At 35.7% G+C, this 20,976-nt stretch overlaps 2 protein-coding genes across 3 annotated transcripts in view; one reads left to right on the top strand and one right to left on the bottom strand.

Moving 5' to 3' along the window:
• Window positions 1–1,293, top strand: part of LOC137393141 (nucleobindin-1-like) — a 54,720-nt gene extending 53,427 nt beyond the window's left edge. For both annotated transcript variants that reach the window (XM_068079566.1, XM_068079565.1), the window contains exon 11: window positions 166–1,293. In XM_068079566.1, coding sequence (XP_067935667.1) covers window positions 166–240 — 75 coding nt within the window. In that variant the 3' untranslated portion in view covers window positions 241–1,293. The remainder of the gene's footprint in view (window positions 1–165) is intronic.
• Window positions 1,294–1,443: 150 nt separating this feature from the next.
• Window positions 1,444–10,598, bottom strand: LOC137394049 (uncharacterized). The gene is made up of 2 exons (XM_068080767.1): window positions 9,812–10,598; window positions 1,444–2,599 (listed from the first exon to the last, which is right to left on the bottom strand). The coding sequence occupies exons 1-2, from the start codon at window positions 10,544–10,546 to the stop codon at window positions 1,832–1,834; spliced, it is 1,503 nt and encodes a 500-aa protein (XP_067936868.1). The 5' UTR covers window positions 10,547–10,598; the 3' UTR covers window positions 1,444–1,831.
• Between the last annotated feature and the right edge of the window lie 10,378 nt (window positions 10,599–20,976).

Below are 20,976 nucleotides of genomic sequence, written 5' to 3'. Positions count from 1 at the left end.
ATGTAGCCTGAAATGTGGTGATAATAGCTCGGCTGTATATCATAGCATTATCATAATCATGGTCGACTAGGACTTATTATTTAAATGGATGGTTTTATAGATTTTAATGTCATGTCTATGGCCTGTTAAACATGTTTACTGAGGATTTTCCACTCGTCATTTCAGTCAGTACAAGATGTTCCACAGTTTACAGATGAGGAGTTGAAGTTATTTGAAGAAGCTCAGCTGAAGGACTCTTGAAATAGCCTTAGATCCATGTAGAGTTACTTTGAATTCTTTCTTTCTATGTTTTAGCTAATATAGTTGTGCTCAGGCTAAGTTTTCCATGCAATTCAATGGAACCTTTTTTACAAGGATTTTATTTGCTATTCACTGCTGACTTTGCTAACAATCATGCTTTGCATATACTTTTTGTATAGCTGTACTGCTCAGTTTCTGGTACAATCCTTTTGTATAGCTGTACTGCTCAGTTTCTGGTACAATACAATTATATTTGTAACATTGGGTTTAGACATAACATTAAAAAGAAAATATAGATGATGAAAATAAAGATGATCGCCATAAATAAACATGGAGTCATGCATCTGTACAACATTCAAAGAAACAATTCTGTCACGCACTACTACTGTTCTGCCACCTTAGATGAGATATATAATTGATGTTGCATCTGTAACAGCTGAATATCACAGAAATTTTACGATAACCTTGGACAAAAAATTGTGGCTGTTTCTTTTCACTGAAAACGCTACAATTTTTTACAATCAAAGCGATCACTTTATTCCTTAGCTAATCTACAACATAGATTAGCTAAGGAATAATTTGCAGCATACATGGGTTCAGTTTGAATATGCTAGTATTTCTAAAGACCAATGATTTGGTTGACGGTTTATGCTCACTGAATAGAACTCCTGTGCGCAAGGTTTCATTACAAAATCGCTCTAATGTGTTAATGAACAGCCTGTGAGAACCTTTCTTAGCTAGTACATAGCTATCATGAAAGTTTATGCAACAACGCTAAATGAATGGATTTGGTTTCTACGAACGAATGAATTATGAAAGCTGCAAACTAAGTAGGCTCTCCTAAAATGCTTAGGAAATAAACCTGGATTGACAAAAAAGTTATTTCATTCAGAGTTAGTTTGTAGCAAGTTAGTGCATAAACATTCAGGTTATAACAGCTAGTTCTTATGTAGTGGCATGACACTACCTTGATATACCATGACTTATTAGACAACTTATTATCAAGTCGATCCTGGAGAGCATGTGCCATACATAGCACAGCCTGCCTATAGATTCTCAAACTTGTTTACAAATGTATGCTTCAATTTGCTAAGACCTAGCAAGTAGCCAATTGATATCAACAAGCCTTCAGTCTGAGGGCTATCCTAGGCTGATGATGAATAGCAGTGAGTAAACAGCTGCTCTTACAAACACCAGCACTAGTTGGTCTACTCATCACTTTGTATTAGCATATATGTACTGGTATCACAGCAGTAATAATACTGTAGGTCACAATAGTGGTTTGACATATTTGGTCACATAGTAGGTACCAATACTAGGTCACATAGCAGGTTATAAAACTAGGTCACAGAGTTGTTCACAACAACTTTTTGTTAAAAGCAGGTGTGGTTGTGTAGTAATGAGATAGTATCATTACAACTGGCTGAGGCATAGGTCTATCTATATGTTTGACTAAGCACCAGAAGCAATGATAATGGTACCGTAATGATAACTGTACATTGTTGGTTGTAAGCACCAATTATTTCAGCTGACATGCACGTAGCAATGTTATGAGAAATTTTAAATTTCTGACTGTTTAGTAACCGAGCTGTCATTTTGTTTTCATAATGTACATGGTACCAGTCATTCTTGTTAGCCCGGCTTTGATCCACATTTCATTTTTAGAGGAGTCGGGAGCTAGTAGGTCCTCAGTCTCAACTGCCTCTACCGACATTGCTCCAAAATAGCTCTGCATGTCAGCCATGTTAAACCGCATGGGTGGTCCAGAATACTCTGAGTCATTATAATCGTTTGTGTAAATGAGGTACGTTCCATCTGGTGCAAAGAGATCCACCATCTGTTGCACGTATTTCTCTCTGTCCTCCTTATTTATAGCCTCGAATGAGCCGCGATCCCAAATTATATCATATTTAGGGAATGGAAGCTTGTCACTCGTAAAAGAATAAATATCACCTTGCCCTATGATGAGTTTTTCATCAGAACTCGTAGTAAATGATGTTCCATCTGCCTCTGATGTGGCTATTTCATTATCCTTGAAGAACTCGCTGATGGCCTCTGAGGAGAACTCTACTCCAACAACTGTAAACCCCATCTTATAGAAGAGGTACATGTCCTTGGCTTTACCACACAATGGAACAAATACTTTCAAATCTTCTGGTTTACGTTCGCTGAAGTTCTCACTCATAATCTTACCGAAATGTTTCCACAGCAGCTCATTCCCGCCCTCTTCATGCCAGGGGGTGACATTTTTTGTCCACAGCGCTCTCCATGCTTCAGGGCTGCGAAGGCTGTATTTAGGCTTGGTCCCCTGTTGTTCCGTAGAAGCCATTGCGAGTAAAAGGCCTGCCAGTAAGTAGCCCTGCGATCAAAGAACTAGTGTGCAGCGTCTGGAAGCTAATAGTTCGCATCAATACGAGCTCGCTGCATTGTAACTTGTCAATCAAGGGCTTTGAATTGTTCCATATTCTGAACTCTGCAAGTGGCATAACTTATATAAGCACGGAATGCAACCATGCGAACAAATAACTGCGCATACATGTCTCAAACTCTACTTTGATGGAATAATGCACCCCTACACGTAGGTTAATAGTTGGCAATTGTATCTTCTAGGAACTCTTCTACACTGTTAAAATGATAAAAAGAAGTTTCTATCAATAAAATGTTTACACACAATGAAAATACCAGACTGAGGAAAATTAAAATCTTTTAGAACATTAAAATTACAAATATAGCCACAACTTACTAGTTTGAGAGTATGCCATTTTAAACAGCATTTCAAGTTATAAAAATTGACAATGTTTCTGCCTTGTTAATGCTATCTACTTTAATAATAGTCTAATTAATAGTAGGGACATGTTTGTGTCTGTTATGTAATTAGGATGAGAGATACCCCACATGAGAAATCAATTTCCATCACTTTGTTAATTTGATACAATCAAGAATAGAGACCTGTATAACCACCTTGACATTTCCTTCTGTTAATGACCTGACCTCCTGCCAAGTTATCAAATCACTTTATTAGGCCGGAGAGTTAACAAGTCAATTAGTAAGCTTTAAATGCTGCTTGAGAGTAGGAGAGGTCAAAAGCTCCAAATAGCAGGCATACCTTGTTCTAAACTCTCAGCGTGCATTTTTCTTTCTGTAGATCATTATTTTTTAAAGAATTATTTATGTGTGGAATGTTTATTTTTAAGGTTAGTCTAATTTTTGGATAAAAACGGCACCTGTAGCTTTCTTTAACTATTGGATAATTTGTGCTGCGTATGTGCTGACTTGCATTTCTTTGTACTAATGACCAAATTTAACTGCCATGACAAGGATAGCTGTGTTCATCAAATCTTATTCTCCAGTTTATTGTCCAAGCATAGAGTTATGTGCTCTGACTCCCTAACTTCCTGGCCTCTGTGGTCAGGAATTAACGCATCTATGGCATGAGCCATCTTATGGCTAACTGTTCTTACCAACACTCTTATTGCACCACAACCCATTACAGCTCACTAAATGAACTTTAGCTGATCCTACAAGAAATGACTGGCTCTCCTGGAGAGCTGAACTTGCAACAAAATTCATTTTAGTTGCCATGGTTATACACAATTTACCTTTCATACACACAATTCTACCCAGCCTCACTTGAAGCAGTTGACTGACATATCAGTATCTCTGCTAAGGCAGCATTTAAAAAGCTCACAGATAATTTTAAGAGATAAATCGAGTCTTTGTGAGATGTTCATTAGTATATACCATAAAACCTCTAATTAAATGCCACCTTCATTTGAACGCCACCTCTATTTGAGTGTCACTATAGGTGTATTGGGAGGAATTTTTAGTAGGTCAAACATGGACTATGTTTATTTGTTTACTGTAATCTATTACGAAGCGTACGATCGTCACTACATTAATCGCAACTAATATCTACTATTGACGGAGTTCTCATCACCTAGCAACACTATTGAGTTGGAGGCTAGTGAGCATTCTCATTGGATAAGGACTTCATTGCGTGCAGAACTCAAGCAGACTTGTGAAGCAACGCTATGCTAAAGCATGAAGAAAAGCGCAACGTACACAGATTGTTCAGTTTTAAAGTATCAAGCCTAAGTCAGTAGCTGTTGGTCAGTTTTCTTAATTAGATCAAACTCTAAAAGGACCAGTAATTTTTCACTGTATTGGAAGCTCTCTACGTATCCAGTAAAATCAATGGATGGTAAGATATATGTTCTGGTTCTTTATTAATCTTAACACATCGTGCTGTCAATCATATTAGTAGAATATACATGTAAATTGACAGAACATTTATAATTATAATAAATTTCAAAGCTAGATAAAATAAGTAAGTTAGTTTCTACTTACAAAAATTACTGGTCCTTTTAGAGTTTGATCTAATTAAGAAAACTGACCAACAGCTACTGACTTAGGCTTGGTACTTTAAAACTGAACAATCTGTGTACGTCGCGCTTTTCTTCATGCTTTAGCATAGCGTTGCTTCACAAGTCTGCTTGAGTTCTGCACGCAATGAAGTCCTTATCCAATGAGAATGCTCCCTAGCCTCCAACTCAATAGTGTTGCTAGGTGATGAGAACTCCGTCAATTGTAGATATTAGTTGCGATTAATGTAGTGACGATCGTACGCTTCGTAATAGATTACAGTAAACAAATAAACATAGTCCATGTTTGACCTACTAAAAATTCCTCCCAATACAATAGGAGAAAGGTTGAAAAAGAGAGCGTCACCCTTTAATTGAATTCTAACTCTATTTGACTTTATTTGATCTTCAGGAACCCATAATAGAAAGTGATTAGTAGAAAAGGGTCCACAAAATGTGCTAATAATGGCTTGGTTAATTCTTTTGTGGTTGCTTTTCGTATCGAAGTCCGTTTTCTAACTCCAAAGCTTATGGTATTTTTTTTAAATTTTGATAGTAACACCATAGAAATAACTAATAACTGTATCAGGCTAATAATAGTTCTTTGTTTAACTCGGTCTCGATACTTCGGAGTATGTGAAAAATGGTTTACAACTACGATGAAATCTGTACTATTATTTTTAGACTATTACTTGTACTATCGACTCTCTTGGAATAATCATGTCGACACTGTTTGTAGTAAGGTCACGAAGTCATTGACCCTGCTCCAGTTTTGCAGGCCATACATGAACTCAAAATCTGCTAATGCATTTTATTATCAGTTTATATTTTGCCATATTATTTATGGTATCCACATTTATTATAATCTAGCTCCAAGATATGTCACTAAGGATTTATTTTTGTTGCAAAAAAGAGCATTTCGACTCATTGCAAATTTACATCATATGCCTGCATATATTATTCCAACAAATGATCTTTCCAAATCTTTGCATCTTCTTACTCTGCCTATGCTAAATATTTATTTTACTTCAATTCAATGTTTCAAGATTTTTCATGGTTTGTGTCCTCGTTTTTTACATGACAATTACAAGTTCTTAACTCATTTCAACTTACGTGATATGAACAAATTGCATACAATCACTAACAACCATTTTGAAAATGTCATTGCCAGCTGCTTTAACAATCTTCCATCAAATATCCGTTCTCTTAGCAGAGAAAGGCATTTTAAACACTATTTGTCAGACTATTTATTCAATTTTAATGGCTAACTGTTGCTTTTTTCCCTTTTTTTTTGTTTTACTATTGTTGTATGGCCTAATTTGAAAAACGTTTCTACTTGTGAAATGAAATTATTGCCAATAAAGTACTATATATATATATATATATATATATATATATATATATATTGTATATATATATATACAATATATATATATATATATATATATATATATATATATATATATATATATATATATATATATATATATTACTCGTGCCTCGTGCGCATGCAGCTAAAAGTTTATCGATATTTTTGCAAAAAGTTGTTCAAATAGCAACGCATAAAAGTTCTGTTCTGCCAAAAAAATTGTTTTGACGCTAGTATCGACTAGTTCAGCTGTGCAGAAGTGTTAAAGTTAGAAGACACTGTGGAGAGTAGTGAACAGCTAGAAGATGATGAAATGCTGAGAAAAATGAAATGGTTCCTTATTAAAGCAACAATCAGAATGTAACCTGCCAAGCAAACGATACAAACTTTTTGTTTCAAAAATGTTAATTTTTTTTGCATGTATTAAAGCTATGGTTTGTTTATGTCACTTGTTTTTGACTATATATTTGTAGCATGTGATAGATTATTATTATATAACATATTAATTTGCAAGTTTGTAACATATTATTTGATAGCATCATTGTAGTTATATAAATTTGGCTTTCGATGGATCGACACTCATAACTCCTCTTTTATTGTGCATAAAAAGCCAGTTTTAGCTGCAAACTGCAGCAAGAGTATTGTGTGCAATGAGCTTTAATACAACATTGTTAAATATGGTTATAAAATGAAAATATGCTTTCAAATTTAGAGCGAAATAAAAACTTGAAAGTTCAAGCAAATTGCAACGTAGGCTATAAGATCATTGTAGATTGATTGCAAGCAATAACTATTTCTATCAGCTGATAGAAATAGTTCTTAGCTTTTCAATACATATCGATTTAGAGATCTACGATGAGTTAGAGGTAAGTTATAGCAGATTTATCGCATTCGAAAAAATTAATGTTGCTCTAATCAAAGGAGAGTGCAAAATACAAGCAACATTCCCTTTGCCCATAAAGGGGTTAAATTTAGTTTCCCAAATTCCCAAACTCTATTTGAACAACAACTCTAATAAAATGCAACTACAGGTGAAGAGTTGAAAAATAGAGCGCTATGACGTTCAAATACAAATAGTGGTTTTATGGTAAGTCAAAGCTACAGTGTAAGTAATAATTATAGTGTATGCCAAACAAGTTCTTCTCCTTCAACACTTTCCTATTAGTACATGTAAGTAGATATAATGTACACCTGTAGGTACACTTCTTGAGGCAGTTGCTGCTAAGTCCTCGCTGCCGAAGAATGTAGAATAGAAAATATATGCCTATCAGAGGAGGGTCAATGTGAGCTTTGGAAGTTGTTCCCTCATGTAAGATTTTGGTTATTGTTTATAAATATTTGGTGAGAAATGAAATTTGATACCAATAGAGTTTCAAAATAAGAACATAAACAATCAGGCAACAGATAGCTTCACATTGAAATGTTTCTGTATGAGGTTACTCAGACATGCTTCTGGTTACTCAGACATCGTATCTATAAAAAGGTATATTGTAAGCCTGCTAAAAGAGAAAGACAAATCTAATCAATTGTGATGTAGCTTTATTTTGAATAAAACGTGATGCTATTTGGTAGTCAAGTTAAATAGTGTTATATTTTCAAATAGTATGCAAATAGTATTTTAGTTCAATATTACATTCTAATAGTGTTTAAGGGTCTTAAAAGATCATTTAGAAAATATATTTACCATAAACTTGACTAATGGGGTTCGCCACTCACCCCTGGAATATATTTTTTTATCTTATAGACTGGTTAGTGATCTGTAGCAGCCTCTGGTCATTAATCTGTAGCAGCCTATGGTCATTAATCTGTATTCGGTACTGTGGATATAAAAACGCAAGCAACCAAATCTGTCATTGTCATTTACTTCTGTCATAGCAGTTACTAAAGGAAACTCTGGTTGTGTGAGCGTTATCTATCCACCAGACATACAATGATCCTTACATCTCACTCAAACTCAGTACAATTATACAGTAGAATAACTAACACTCTAGCAATTAATGTTTTTTGTGGTGAGTCAACTACCGCAGTTTCAAAGATGCTGTGATCATTTGTTGGATTGCCAGAAAATGGTTAGCGCCCTGGCAGTCCGATGTGCTGTGAAAAATCATCAGGTGTAATAACTACACGTGTACCGCGTGTTCAATGATTAAGGAATGACAGTCACTGGGTGTTCAATTGGTCTAGTTGTTGAAATGTTGGTCTGATGTGCTGAAAGTTGTGAGTTCAAATCCTGTGTAGTGTTATCCTTTTTCTCAATCTCCAACCATGGCTTCAGAAAGATGGACGGGCCCGGCTCTTATTATAATAAAGACTAGCTGTGCCTCCCGGCGTTGCCCGGGTATTAAAAATCAGCTTATAAACAATGAGAAGGGATGAGAGTTGCCTACCACTTGCTATTAGCCTAGCAAAATGCCAGTGGAAAATGGTATTAAAAATCAGCTTATAAACAATGAGAAGTGATGAGAGTTGCCTACCACTTGCTATTAGCCTGGCACACTGCCAATGGAAAATAGTATTAAAAATCAACTTACAAACAATGAGAAGTAATGAGAGTTGTCCGTCACTTGCTACTAGCCTGGCACATTGGCTAAGAGAAATTCCAGTAAGCTAGTTAATAAGCGCTAGGCTTCTACTGAGGGTATGCCATGACATTGCGTCAGCGTTGTCCAGCTACAGCTATTCTAATAATAGCTGTAGCTGGGGGGGACACACATGCACACATACTTTGATGTATGTACTTTGAGTATATATATAGATTAGTCCAGTTTTTGGGATACAAGATCAACCATAGTTAATAGTCTAAGGTTAGTAGAACCAGATAAATAACTGGTTGTTTATATACTTCTGTGCTAGCTGATCTCTATGTAAACACTGCTAGTAGGAACTCCAAAGAATACACTGATCGCTTTCTGTTAAACCTGGTATACGGTATGCTGAGTTCTGTTCAAACTCGTTATCAGAATGGGGTCTACATATACGGGGGAGAAAGGAGAGAAGAGGGGAAAAGAAAAGGCAACATCTTATGATTGCTTAGTCTTACCGCAAGTACAGCAGGTTCTGTACAAAACTTGCTTAGGCAGAAGTGATCAAACTAATTCAGTTTTTGGAACTAATGTTTTTTATTTGCTATTAAAACTGAAGCTTAGTTTGTGTAAATGGTGAGGGTAGCTTTTACAACAGAAAAAGCCTTCAATAACAGAGAGACTCGTCCAGGTATATTGGTGAATTCAATATGAATGGTAATTTGCCAGACGCACTCTATTGCTGATAGTATTTAAACCGTTTGCATAATCTTTTGTTTTGGTAGACTGTAAAATGTAAGAAAAGTTAAATAGCCAAACATTGTTATAAATAATAATAATAATACAAATTTGAGATGCGTTTTCATTCATTTTTATTTGGCAAATACGATGCAACTATATCCATAGTAAGGATGTCTGATATTATTAAATTGCCATTTGGTCTGGTGATACAGAATAATTTAACCAAGCAAAACGCTTCCATCTACTTCATGTGACAAGTAGTACGCCACCATACTAGGCCACATAGCTGTCTCTATGTTATTGTTACTCTAAGTGACTGATTGTGGTTGTTGGTACAGTATAATAAAAAGTAAGTTATTTTATGATTTGATATTGCCTGTATTTTATAGCTTTTATATCCATGTATGAGTATTAAAAATGGTGATCACGGCATCATAATGGTAATTGCTGCCCTAACTATGACAGACATACAAGCTATGAAATAACAAACGAGTGATTATACCTATGGTATGATATTGGTATGGTATGTTATTATACCTGTGGTATGTAAAACTGTCTAGTAATAGAGCTGTTTATTTTATCTTCATCATGTACATATTACCAGTCATTCTTGTTAGCCCAAAGTTGTTCCACATTTTTTTTTCAGGTGACTCAGGGGCTAGTAGGTCCTCAGTCTCACGTGGCTCTACCGACATTTGTGCTCCAAAATAGCTCTGCATGTCGGCCATGTTAAATCGCATGGGTGGTCCAGAATACTCTGAGTCATTATAATCGTTTGTGTAAATGAGGTACGTTCCATCTGGTGCAAAGAGATCCACCATCTGTTGCACGTATTTCTCTCTGTCCTCCTTATTTATAGCCTCAAATGAGCCGCGATCCCAAATTATATCATATTTAGGGAACGGAAGCTTGTCACTCGTAAAAGAATATATATCACCTTGCCCTATGATGAGTTTTCCATCAGAACTCATAGTAAATGATGTTCCATCTGCCGCTGATGTGGCTATTCCATTATCCTTGAAGAACTCGCTGATGGCCTCTGGGGAAAACTCTACTCCAACAACTGTAAACCCCATCTGATAGAAGAGGTACATGTCCTTGGCTTTACCACACAATGGAACAAATACTTTCAAATCTTCTGGTTTACGTTCGCTGAAGTTCTCACTCATAATCTTACCAAAATGTTTCCACAGAAGTCTGTTGCCACCCGCTTCATGCCAGGGCGTAATGTTCTGTTTCCACAGTGCTCCCCAAGCCTCAGGGCTGCAAAGAGTGTTTTCAGACTTGCTCTCTTGTTGTTCTGTAGAAGCCATTGTGCAAGGACCAACCCTACCGCTGGCTCTGCTATCAGCAAACTAGTCTGTGCTGTGTGAGGATTAACGAGCGAGCGTGTAACTGTGGATTACCAGCTGTCACTTATGATTATAAGTAAACTCAGGTTTTGATTGGTCATTAGTCCTGCGCTCAACAGAATCCATCTCTCTGATTGTACAGAACATACAAGCAAGGAATGTGATGAGACCAATGATCAACAGGACATACCGAAATTTTACTGATTGTGATGCAATACAATAACTTCACATAATAGTTTACAAATTTATCCTAGATAATAACATGAAGCTACTGTAGGTTGCTCTACTTTTACCTTTTTTTGCCAGCAATGCAGTACAATGCTGGCTACTCCAAGTTCTTCAACATTCAAGTTTAGAAAATGTGTAAAAAATTTGCTCAAAACCTTTCGTAATAGCAAAAAGTCGTCAATAATTTCATTTTTTGTTAGTTACAAACCAATTATCAATAACCAATAAAAAACTTCAAGAATGCGTAGTATGCAAATTTATCCAGATCTTCCGTCATGAATATTGCGACAGCATTTTTATCAACCGGCTCAAGAACTCTCTCAGAATATGAAAAGGCTTTTTAGTTATTAACTGCTGATACTTGTGTCTGACTACAGGTAATGTACATGTAGAAGCTAAAATGTCTAATTGTTCATTCTACATTTGTATTATTCTGGAGATCTATCGCCTAGGTTAAACCAGTGTCGTATAGGGAGAGTTACGCCAACTGGAGTTACGCCATTTTCGAGAGTACTAAATAAACTAGCTTGGTTACATAAAGTTCTGTTGCAAATTAAGGTATCGAATCAGAAATACGACTTATACACAGTCGAAATTACCATTTTTGTAGCTTTTTCTTATACCACAAAGATCGTCAGGATTTTTTGATTTTTTTCATGTATGTCACGAGCATCTTATCTGTGGTTAAGTTTTCACCAGGCTAAAAGCAAACTTCTGTTTATCTCACAGCATGAGAATTATTTCAATCTTTGCGTCAACACTTTTCCACTTTATTTTTATAATTTTAAATTTAATAGTAATTTAAACAGCATCTTCATTATCATAGTTAATTGCTGGGCTGTGGAATACTCAGGCAGATCAGAGTTAGGCCTACAAGTGTTTCAGTTCCCAAAAGATCCTGAAAAAAGGAATGCATGGATGGTTAAAGTGGGCAGGTAAAATTCACATTGTTTTTAGTGTTTGCATATGTATAGATTTAGATATTACTATTGATTTGATGTTAAGCTGACCAGTACAAAGGCTAAGAATACTTGTAGAATTATATTCGGAGTCATTTTTTATTATTTTTATTATTATATTTATTTAGACAGTGTCAATGTGAAATTTACAGGTTAGATTCTGGAAGTAGCAAAAGAAATCCAAAACTTCTGCCACCAACTGCTTCTTCTAAACTTTGTGAGGTTAGTCAAAGTATAATTCAAAATTATCGTGTTATACGTATATGTATATCAGTTTTTAAACCATATTGATATTCTTATTGTCATTGTAATTATTGCTGCTAGTCATGTTGTTAGAATACATTTTACAATTATAATGTTAATAAAGGCTATTCATAAGTTTAGTTGTTTGTATAGTACCACTATTGTTTTTTATCATGTTTTATTATTATTACAAAAGTTTTCTCATCTGTTGTATTGCTTTTCATTTGTGCTATTATTGAAGTTGATAAAAATAGCATATAGTACCTTGCATTCGTTAATGGATAACTGGTTAAAATTATTGGAAAAAGTTGCATAGCCGTGCAAGAATAGGTTGAATAGTAATAGTAGTAGCCCTGTTAGTAGGCCTGATAGTAGTAGCAATATTCATATTACTGTTTTCCTTACTTACCTTTCCTCTTCCTTGTTTAGTTATAGAGACATTTTGAAGAAAAGTGTTTTACGCTTACTAAAACGGGAAAACGTCGACTGACAAGTGATGCCATTCCTACTCTGTCTGCTCACAGGCCACCACCTGTCTCTGAAAGAAAAACTGCTATAAAAATACTATAATCACAAGCTGCAGCTCTTCTGCATCCCCCAGCACACGCCAAAATATGGATGAGGAAATTTTTGTTATTAATTTCTATATACAATGTAGGTTTCTCATTTATTGCTTATGATATATCAAACTGTGCAACAAATTTTTGAAAAAGTAATTTTATACTACAATCAGTTTCAGTTATTAATTTACATGTATCCTTTACTAGGTAACTACAAATAGGTATAGGAACAAAAATTCTGTGTGATTAACAATTGTAGTCTTTATACATGTAGCTTTCTTACACACTCTAACTTTTCTAGCTGACACTCACTTCTATAATATTTTTCCTATTAGCGCCGTATAGCAATTATCTCATTAGTTGTTGTGAGCAGTAGAACTTAGGTGCTGAGGTATAAGTGATATGTATGATTTAAATATCTGTCTAACATACACATATTTACTAATGAATTCAATCCCTCATTGCTAATGATAATAACTTGCTTGCTGCACATTTTCAATTCCCACAGGTCAACGTTTCTCACCTTCTGTTCATATTGATTTGCATGTTTATGTGCTGTTCAGAGAGTAACAGTGCTCCCCATTTGCTGATGCTTAAATTTTAAAAGTGAGTACAACTATCTTTATTTTAATATGGCATATTTTGATTTTTAGAAATTGATTCATCAAATGTTTTAGAATCAGAACTAGCAACAAGTTAGCCTACAACTTTGATTACAACCGAAATTGAGAACATGGAACGAATGTTACGGATGAAGCTTAAGAAAGTATGTTATTAGAGAAAATAATCGAAAACTATGATTTGATATAGATTATTTTTCAAAATATAACATTATTTACACTATTATGCGTTGAGGTAAGAACAATTCAGACCCATATTGGTATAGAACAGTTTTATGCAAGTAATTTTGAGGAAATTTAAGTTCTCTGAAACTCTAACATGTATATGCTGTGTATATGCTTGTTGAGAATTGTGATGGATTTTAATTTGATAACATGCAGGTCTATAATGTTGCTAGTTGTCATAACATAGTTAGCTCAATGAAATACATGTATGCAGTTAGGTCAATGGTTAGCCATTATGTGTGAATCATCTTACCACACTCAGCAGCTGTTTGTTTTTATTACTATGTTGTCCTGACGTTGTTTTGCTATATACCTTGCCAACCAGTCTAGAGATGATAGCTGACCTGACCAGATGCACAATAAACTTATACATTGAAACTCACTACATAACTTTGTGTTTATTTTAGTACCAACCTGCATAGTCGGTTTCTCATTAGGGTCAGTAGTCGGTTTCTCAATAGGGTCACGAGCATTTTCAACAATGTAGCTTCTTGTTTATTTTTTGCAGGTCCAACAAAAATATAGGGCTACCTTAGAAAAACTCCAAACTCATAAATGGCTCTCAAAAAGTTGTTTAATAGGGATCAACTTGTTGCTCTTCAGAGACATTCCACTATAGGATTGCAATGGCAACTTGATACAATAAAGAAAGGGCTGAAGTTGCGATTTGCTTGTGGGTCCACAGGTTACAATCATCTGCAGGATTCAGGAGTGCCTCTTCTGTCTGTTAGGACACTGCAAAGACGACTTCAAACTATCTGCTTTGAGCCAGGAGTTCTTACGACTGTTTTTCAATACATGAAGGAAGAGGTGAGCTTGTGTAAAAAAGAATTATCTGGTGTCTAATTACAAAGGGTGTTTATTTCTGATTTTATGTTTCTCAGATTTGTTTTGCTAATTGCTCTTTCTGTATTCTTATGTCTTTGCGTATTATACTGCATTTACAAGCTTCTTTGATTTGGGCTGCAAGTATGGATGAGAGGGATCAACAGTGTTGTCTTGTGTTGGATGAGATGGAGATTACTGAAGCCCTTGAGTATGATGCTAGCAACAGCTCCGTAATAGGAGAAGTGACGTTACCTGGCCATAGTGGCCTTGCTAGTCATGGTTTAGCGGTTATGATTGGAAGTTGGTGAGGTTTATTTCTTGTTTATTTCATTTATTACTTTCCTCTTTGTGTCTGCAGTTTTACCCCTAATAGTACTGCAAATCCAAGTGTTGGCTGTATCTTTGCAGAAATTGCTGAAAGATGGAAACAAATTGTCACATTCCATCTCACTGGTAAATCTATTTCCGGGGACAGTTTTCTTTTGAGGATTTTAACAGCAACATTTGTTATGACAACTAATAACCATAGTTACATAAATTTTTTATATATACTGGTATATAAACCAACAACTTAGTGTAATGTGTAACCAGAAATATAATTCCCTGTAGAGACTTCAAACCTATTTTTGTGTAACTATGGTTATGATTTGTCATAACAGATGTTGCTGTTAAAATCCTCAAAAGAGAACTTCTTATTAAAGAAGAATAACATAAAAAATAACATATCATGTTATTTCTTGTAACAGAAGAATAACATGAAATATTAATAGAAGAATAACATTTCATGTTATTCTTTTCATGTCTGCCTTCCACGATGATGACAACCGTTTCAAGTAGTTTTTCTTTTTTTGTCCAATATGAATGATCATGACAACTGTCGCAAGTGGTTATTCTTCTTACGCCCACTATGCGCGATCATGACAACTGTTGCAAGTGGTTATTCTTCTTACGCCCACCATGCGCGATCATGACAACTGTTGCAAGTGGTTACTCTTCTTACGCCCACCACGCATGATCATGACAACTGTTGCAAGTGGTTATTCTTCTTACGCCGACCATGCACAATCATGACAACTGTTGCAAGTTGTCTCCAAAACACAGCTTATGGTCATCTTTAGAATATTTTAAGTCTCATTATCAGTGAAGTTTATCAAAAGTACTATTATCAGTGAGTTAAACTCCCTGTGCAGCTACTGTACAGTAGTGTCCCGTTATAAGTGAATTAGGACTCTCTGCGTAGCTACTGTAATGTACCATTATCAGTGAGTTAGGACTCTCTGTGTAGCTATTGTAATGCACCATTATCAGTGAGTTAAGACTCTCTGTGTAGCTATTGTAATGCACCATTATCAGTGAGTTAAGACACTCTGTGTAGCTATTGTAATATATCATTATCAGTGAGTTAGGACTCTCTGTGTAGCTATTGTAATGCACCATTATCAGTGAGTTAAGACTCTCTGTGTAGCTATTGTAATGTACCATTATCAGTGAGTTAGGACTTTCTGTGTAGCTACTGTAATGCACCATTATCAGTGAGTTAGGACTCTCTGTGTAGCTATTGTAATGCACCATTATCAGTGAGTTAAGACTCTCTGTGTAGCTATTGTAATGCACCATTATTAGTGAGTTAAGACTCTCTGTGTAGCTATTGTAATGCACCATTATCAGTGAGTTAAGACACTCTGTGTAGCTATTGTAATATACCATTATCAGTGAGTTAAGACACTCTGTGTAGCTATTGCAATATACCATTATCAGTGAGTTAAGACTTCCTGTGTAGCTATTGTAATGCACCATTATTAGTGAGTTGAGACTCTCTGTGTAGCTACTGTAATGTACCATTATCAGTTAGTTAAGACTCTCTGTGTAGCTACTGTAATGTACCATTATCAGTGAGTTAAGACACTCTGTGTAGCCATTGTAATGCACCATTATCAGTGAGTTAAGACTTCTTGTGTAGCTATTGTAATGTGCCATGTACCAAAAATTTTAATTAAATTAATTATATATTAACTAAATAATGGAATTTTGCTCAGTCTCATTGTGCAACTTAGTTGGAGGTATGTGCAGCTAGTCATTTAGTTGCTGTACAATATACACCACTAGTAGAGCAGGAGGGCATAAAAAAGCTGTCAAAAAAGTGATTTATGCCTTTTGAAGGTGGGCTATGTGATAAGAGTGGCAACTAGATCAAAATTTTGAGCTGATTTCAAATATCTGGTTTCTACACCTGTCAAATTGTTCATTTTTGAGCAATACAGTTAATATATTATTTTAATTAAATAAATGTCTGTAATGTTTTATGTGCTTAGCAATAACCTAAGTTGGAATCAATTCTGATAACACTAAAATATTTATTATTCATATATTAGAATAATATTATAATTGTGTTATATAGTATCATGTGTTCTCACTTTGGTTGGTTGATATTGTGGCAGCGTTAAAGATTGTCCTTGTTATTCCGCAACTCCTATATCATCACAGATCTGCAAAACAAAATGAAAAATATTTTTAAAGACTTAGACCATGTGTATATAATAGTTTAGTATACATATATTCATCATTAATGCTTATTATGTTGAACCGTATACTTTATTATGCAAGTGACATCACAATTAGTCAGTCTTTCATACGGTATGACACATACGTCTTCTAATCAAACATGAAGCACACCTCTGGTTACAATACCACTTAAATACTAACCTTCTAATTCACAGTCATCTGAGTCTTCTGCATCACTACTTTTATCTCCAGCCTCTTTATTTCTATTGCTACAGCAGCTGTCCGTACATTTGAGATCTGTATTGTTGCACTGACAGCGGTGAGACTGGCACCCAGTTTTGCATCGACAAAACATGTTATGAGCACATCAGGAGGTGCTGGTTGTTGTGTCATCCATCTAGCTTTAAGTTCTTCACCTTCCATAAACCATCCTTGTTGCTGGGGGATGGGGCATTGATGACGATTTGCTTGGCTCTTCTCCATATCGCGGCATGATAGGCAGCCCTAGATATATGGAGATTTAACTCATCTAGTGTGGGTGGTAGGTTTGATTGTGATGTGCGCAACGGTCAGCAGAAGATCTTATACAATGCTTAATTGATGGAATTGTCTCTCCACCATATAATCTGCATATGAATGTCTCAATAGATTTTCTTATCGCACCATCAACTTCAAAATCTGTTCCTTATGATTTCAGTGTGTTACAGAATTCAGGATTGTTCTTTAGCAGCTTGAAGAAAGTTATCTTCCCTTTGGAATAGAATGCGTTTACAATGTCGCATCCACTTAGAGCATGGAGCCCGAGCAGTGCTTTCCATTGTTTGGGTGTGAGGACGGTAGACAGACAGCCTATGGTTCCATATTCCAACTGTTCCTTACCACAGCAGTAAATGAGTTCCTGTGATGGCAGCTCATCCACTAGAGATAGACAGCTTGGGAAAACATCTGTGTCCTGGCACTTGACTAGAAATTTTGAGCTGGGTTTGTCTTCCATTATCTTTGCATTATGTGATAACATGCGCGTATCTGCCTCCTCGTGGTCTGATGTCAAACTATTTATTTGGCTAACAGCGATTGATCCATCACGGTCATAGCTGATCATGTGGCATTCTTGAGAAAAAGCTGTTACAAGATCTAGTTTCTGCTTCACAGTTCACTTGCTCATGTATCCTTCAAAAATTTCACTAGGCAGTCTTGTTTGAGCCATCTGCTAAAAATTCAGACCATTTCATTTTGGCACTGATTAGTTCGGACTAAACACAGCAACCTTCTGCCTTCCTTTCACACTTCTATGACCTCTCTTATCTCCTTCAATGCTGATATCAGGGTATGCGTCACAAACAAAATCCACATGACATGTGTGATGCACGCTTGCAATACTAGCCGTTGCAAAAGCTGACTTGCAACCATGCCAAAAGTTGGAGGAGCTTTCAAGGTCTAAATCTTGGCCATAGCAACAACCACAACAGCGTCAAAGACTGGTAGCTGATCCTGGTTAACATACACGTAGATTGATGGTTGATCATCAGCATCTTTCTCAACAGCAGCCATCAGAGCCGATTTAGCAATCTTCAATATATAGAGCCACCAGAGTTAGCCAGGGACCAGCTGATGTGCCAAAAGAAAATAATAACACTTTTCTCAAATCCAAGTTACGCTGTTGGCTGATCACTAACAAATTCTTAAACAGTCTGTGCGAACACTCTAAGACTTTTTATTTTGATTTCTTCTTAGCTGATGGTAATGTGGTGAAGGTTTCGAGCTTGTTTGACTTGATGGATGCATTGAAATCAATTTCTTGGGTGCTTTACCTCTTCTGGACAAATTTTGAAAGCTGTTTCTCTCCTATCACATTTGCTATTTCAAGATCCTGATACACTTCAATGGAAGCTTTTGTACAACTTGCAATATGTACTAGCTTGGTGATTTGAAATGCAAACACATTTATTCTTGCTGTTATGAGTCTTTCATGACTTCCTTCATTTCTCTATCAGCCTTCCATACCTTTTCCCGCATCTCATAACTTGCTGTATCCGAATCACCAAGCACTAGCATCTTTTTCATGTCTGTATGTACAGCTCTTTGTTCCGGGGGAGATAAAGTCCAGCGCTAAAGGCCGATGACTTCCTGGTAAGCCCTATGATTCCACCGTGAAACTTTGAGTCTATTCTAACTGTTTGCTCAATAGATTGATCACAAGCGATAGAGCTGAATAGACAGCAATGCCGTGATTGATAAGAAAAATACCCCTTCTTCATAAGAGCCTCATACACCTTGCTATGCGATACTTTCAGATTAGCCATTTTAGTATAGTACAGCGTGCCATATCTAGCGTAGTTTGTGTGGTCATATGCAAAGAACCGAGGAAGGATCATGCATGTAATTTATCTATACATTTATGTCCAAATTGTAGGCTATAACACGTCATGTAAACTGCAAAGTGTTAGTTTTGCTGCTCCCAAAAAGTGCAAACAAAAATAAAAATGTTTTCGTTTTTCCACCAAAGTACCCTCATCAGGGAGTAATCATCATGAATTTGTAAAGTTATAAATATCTAGTCTCACCTCTTTTGATGTATCACATTCTTTCTGTTTCTTCTCATGTCTTTTCTCAGCTCTTTCCATAACAAGTTTGTTACAATACTTTTTATAACAGGCATAATGACATAACAAGTCTGAACTCTCATCAAAGTTCTCAATGCTTAGCACTTTTTGAGCAATTTCACATGGAGTGCTCTTTTCTTCCAATATCAACCATCTGCTTGAATAATGTTTGCCTGTCGCATACTGAAGTTTAGTCACTCTGACTAGGGTTTCATTCAGAGGCTGATCAAGACGGTGAAACAAGCAGTCTTGCTGCATCCTTGGCAGGGATTAAAAATGCTGAGAGTTGACTCACCAAATCACAAATAAAAGCATTTATTAATTTTTGAGATTATAAAATAGTTTTCTTTGTCTGATATGTAAAGTTTTCCAAGCAAACTTGGAGTTGTCCCTTCCCATTTCAAAAGTGCTCTCTAGCTCATAAATGTGCAAACACATACCTAGGTGTAGAAACATTATAATTGAATTCAGCATAAATTTCTGACTATGGAACATCTTTGTATGAATAGCCCATCCTCTGAAAGAAAAGGCTGAAAAATAAGTCCATGTTCCTGTTCTACTAAACTGCTGTATTTCTCCAAAAGAGCAGTGAAGGTACCTAAAGTAATGTCTACTCACAGACACTGAGGGAACAACTCCCAATAAATGTAGTGAAATATAGGTAGCATTCGAGCTTGCAGCATTGATATATCCAATGTAAAACTTAGTATATATAAATATATATATTTATGTATATATCTATATATAGTAAATATAGTATATATAAGTGTTTATATATAGTAACTAAAAGCAGGTGCAAAAGCATATAAAAACAGAACTCTACATTAAAAACCTAAAAGATAGTAAGTGGCGCATGAAATATTTGAATAAAATATTTAAAAAAAGTAAACTTTTAGTAATTGTGCTACAAATTTGTGTCATGCGATGCACTCATCAGACGCGGTTGGACTAAGTTATAACATACAATATGATATAAAGTTACAAATTTATTTCAAGCAGATATAGACCTGCTCTTATCAGGTAATAACTTCAAAAATATGCAATTCAATCACATCTCATTGGCCAATGGGTAATCACTATCAACCAATGAAAAACTGCCTAAGGGGTTCCAGCCATAGACCTATTAACTATACTAGACTGGGCAATCCAATGCATCACGGCTCAGCATTGTGTCCTACTTAAATAGCCACATTCTTCGCGACGTAACGTCAACGCTTTGTTCACTCGCAGCTGGTCAGGCAAGGGAGTCATCATTGTTTACATTGAAAGAATGACAGAGGACAGCTTTGTTGCAACATGTAATTTGACATAACTACTAAAGTACACAAGATATTGGTTTAAAATTTTAGATGCGAAGCTTATACACTATGCATTTCCTACCCTGCAAATTTGTAAACATAAAGTGGAATATTTCATATGTAAAGTGCGAGTAAAAATGTATATTGATCTATTCAAAAAATATTGCAAAATTATTGCCCTATGCTATGGGCTAACATGTCAGATAGCTAGGTGTACAAACTGATTTCAAATGCATACACACTGGTTAATGGTACACTGATCGCAGTCTGCCATGAATATAAATGTTGGGTCTTAGGTGTTATGCAAACAGCATCAGAAAATAGG

Source organism: Watersipora subatra, chromosome 4, assembly GCF_963576615.1.
Source record: "Watersipora subatra chromosome 4, tzWatSuba1.1, whole genome shotgun sequence".
In the NCBI taxonomy this organism is placed as follows: Eukaryota; Metazoa; Bryozoa; class Gymnolaemata; order Cheilostomatida; family Watersiporidae; genus Watersipora; species Watersipora subatra.
This window is presented reverse-complemented; position numbering and strand designations above follow the sequence as displayed.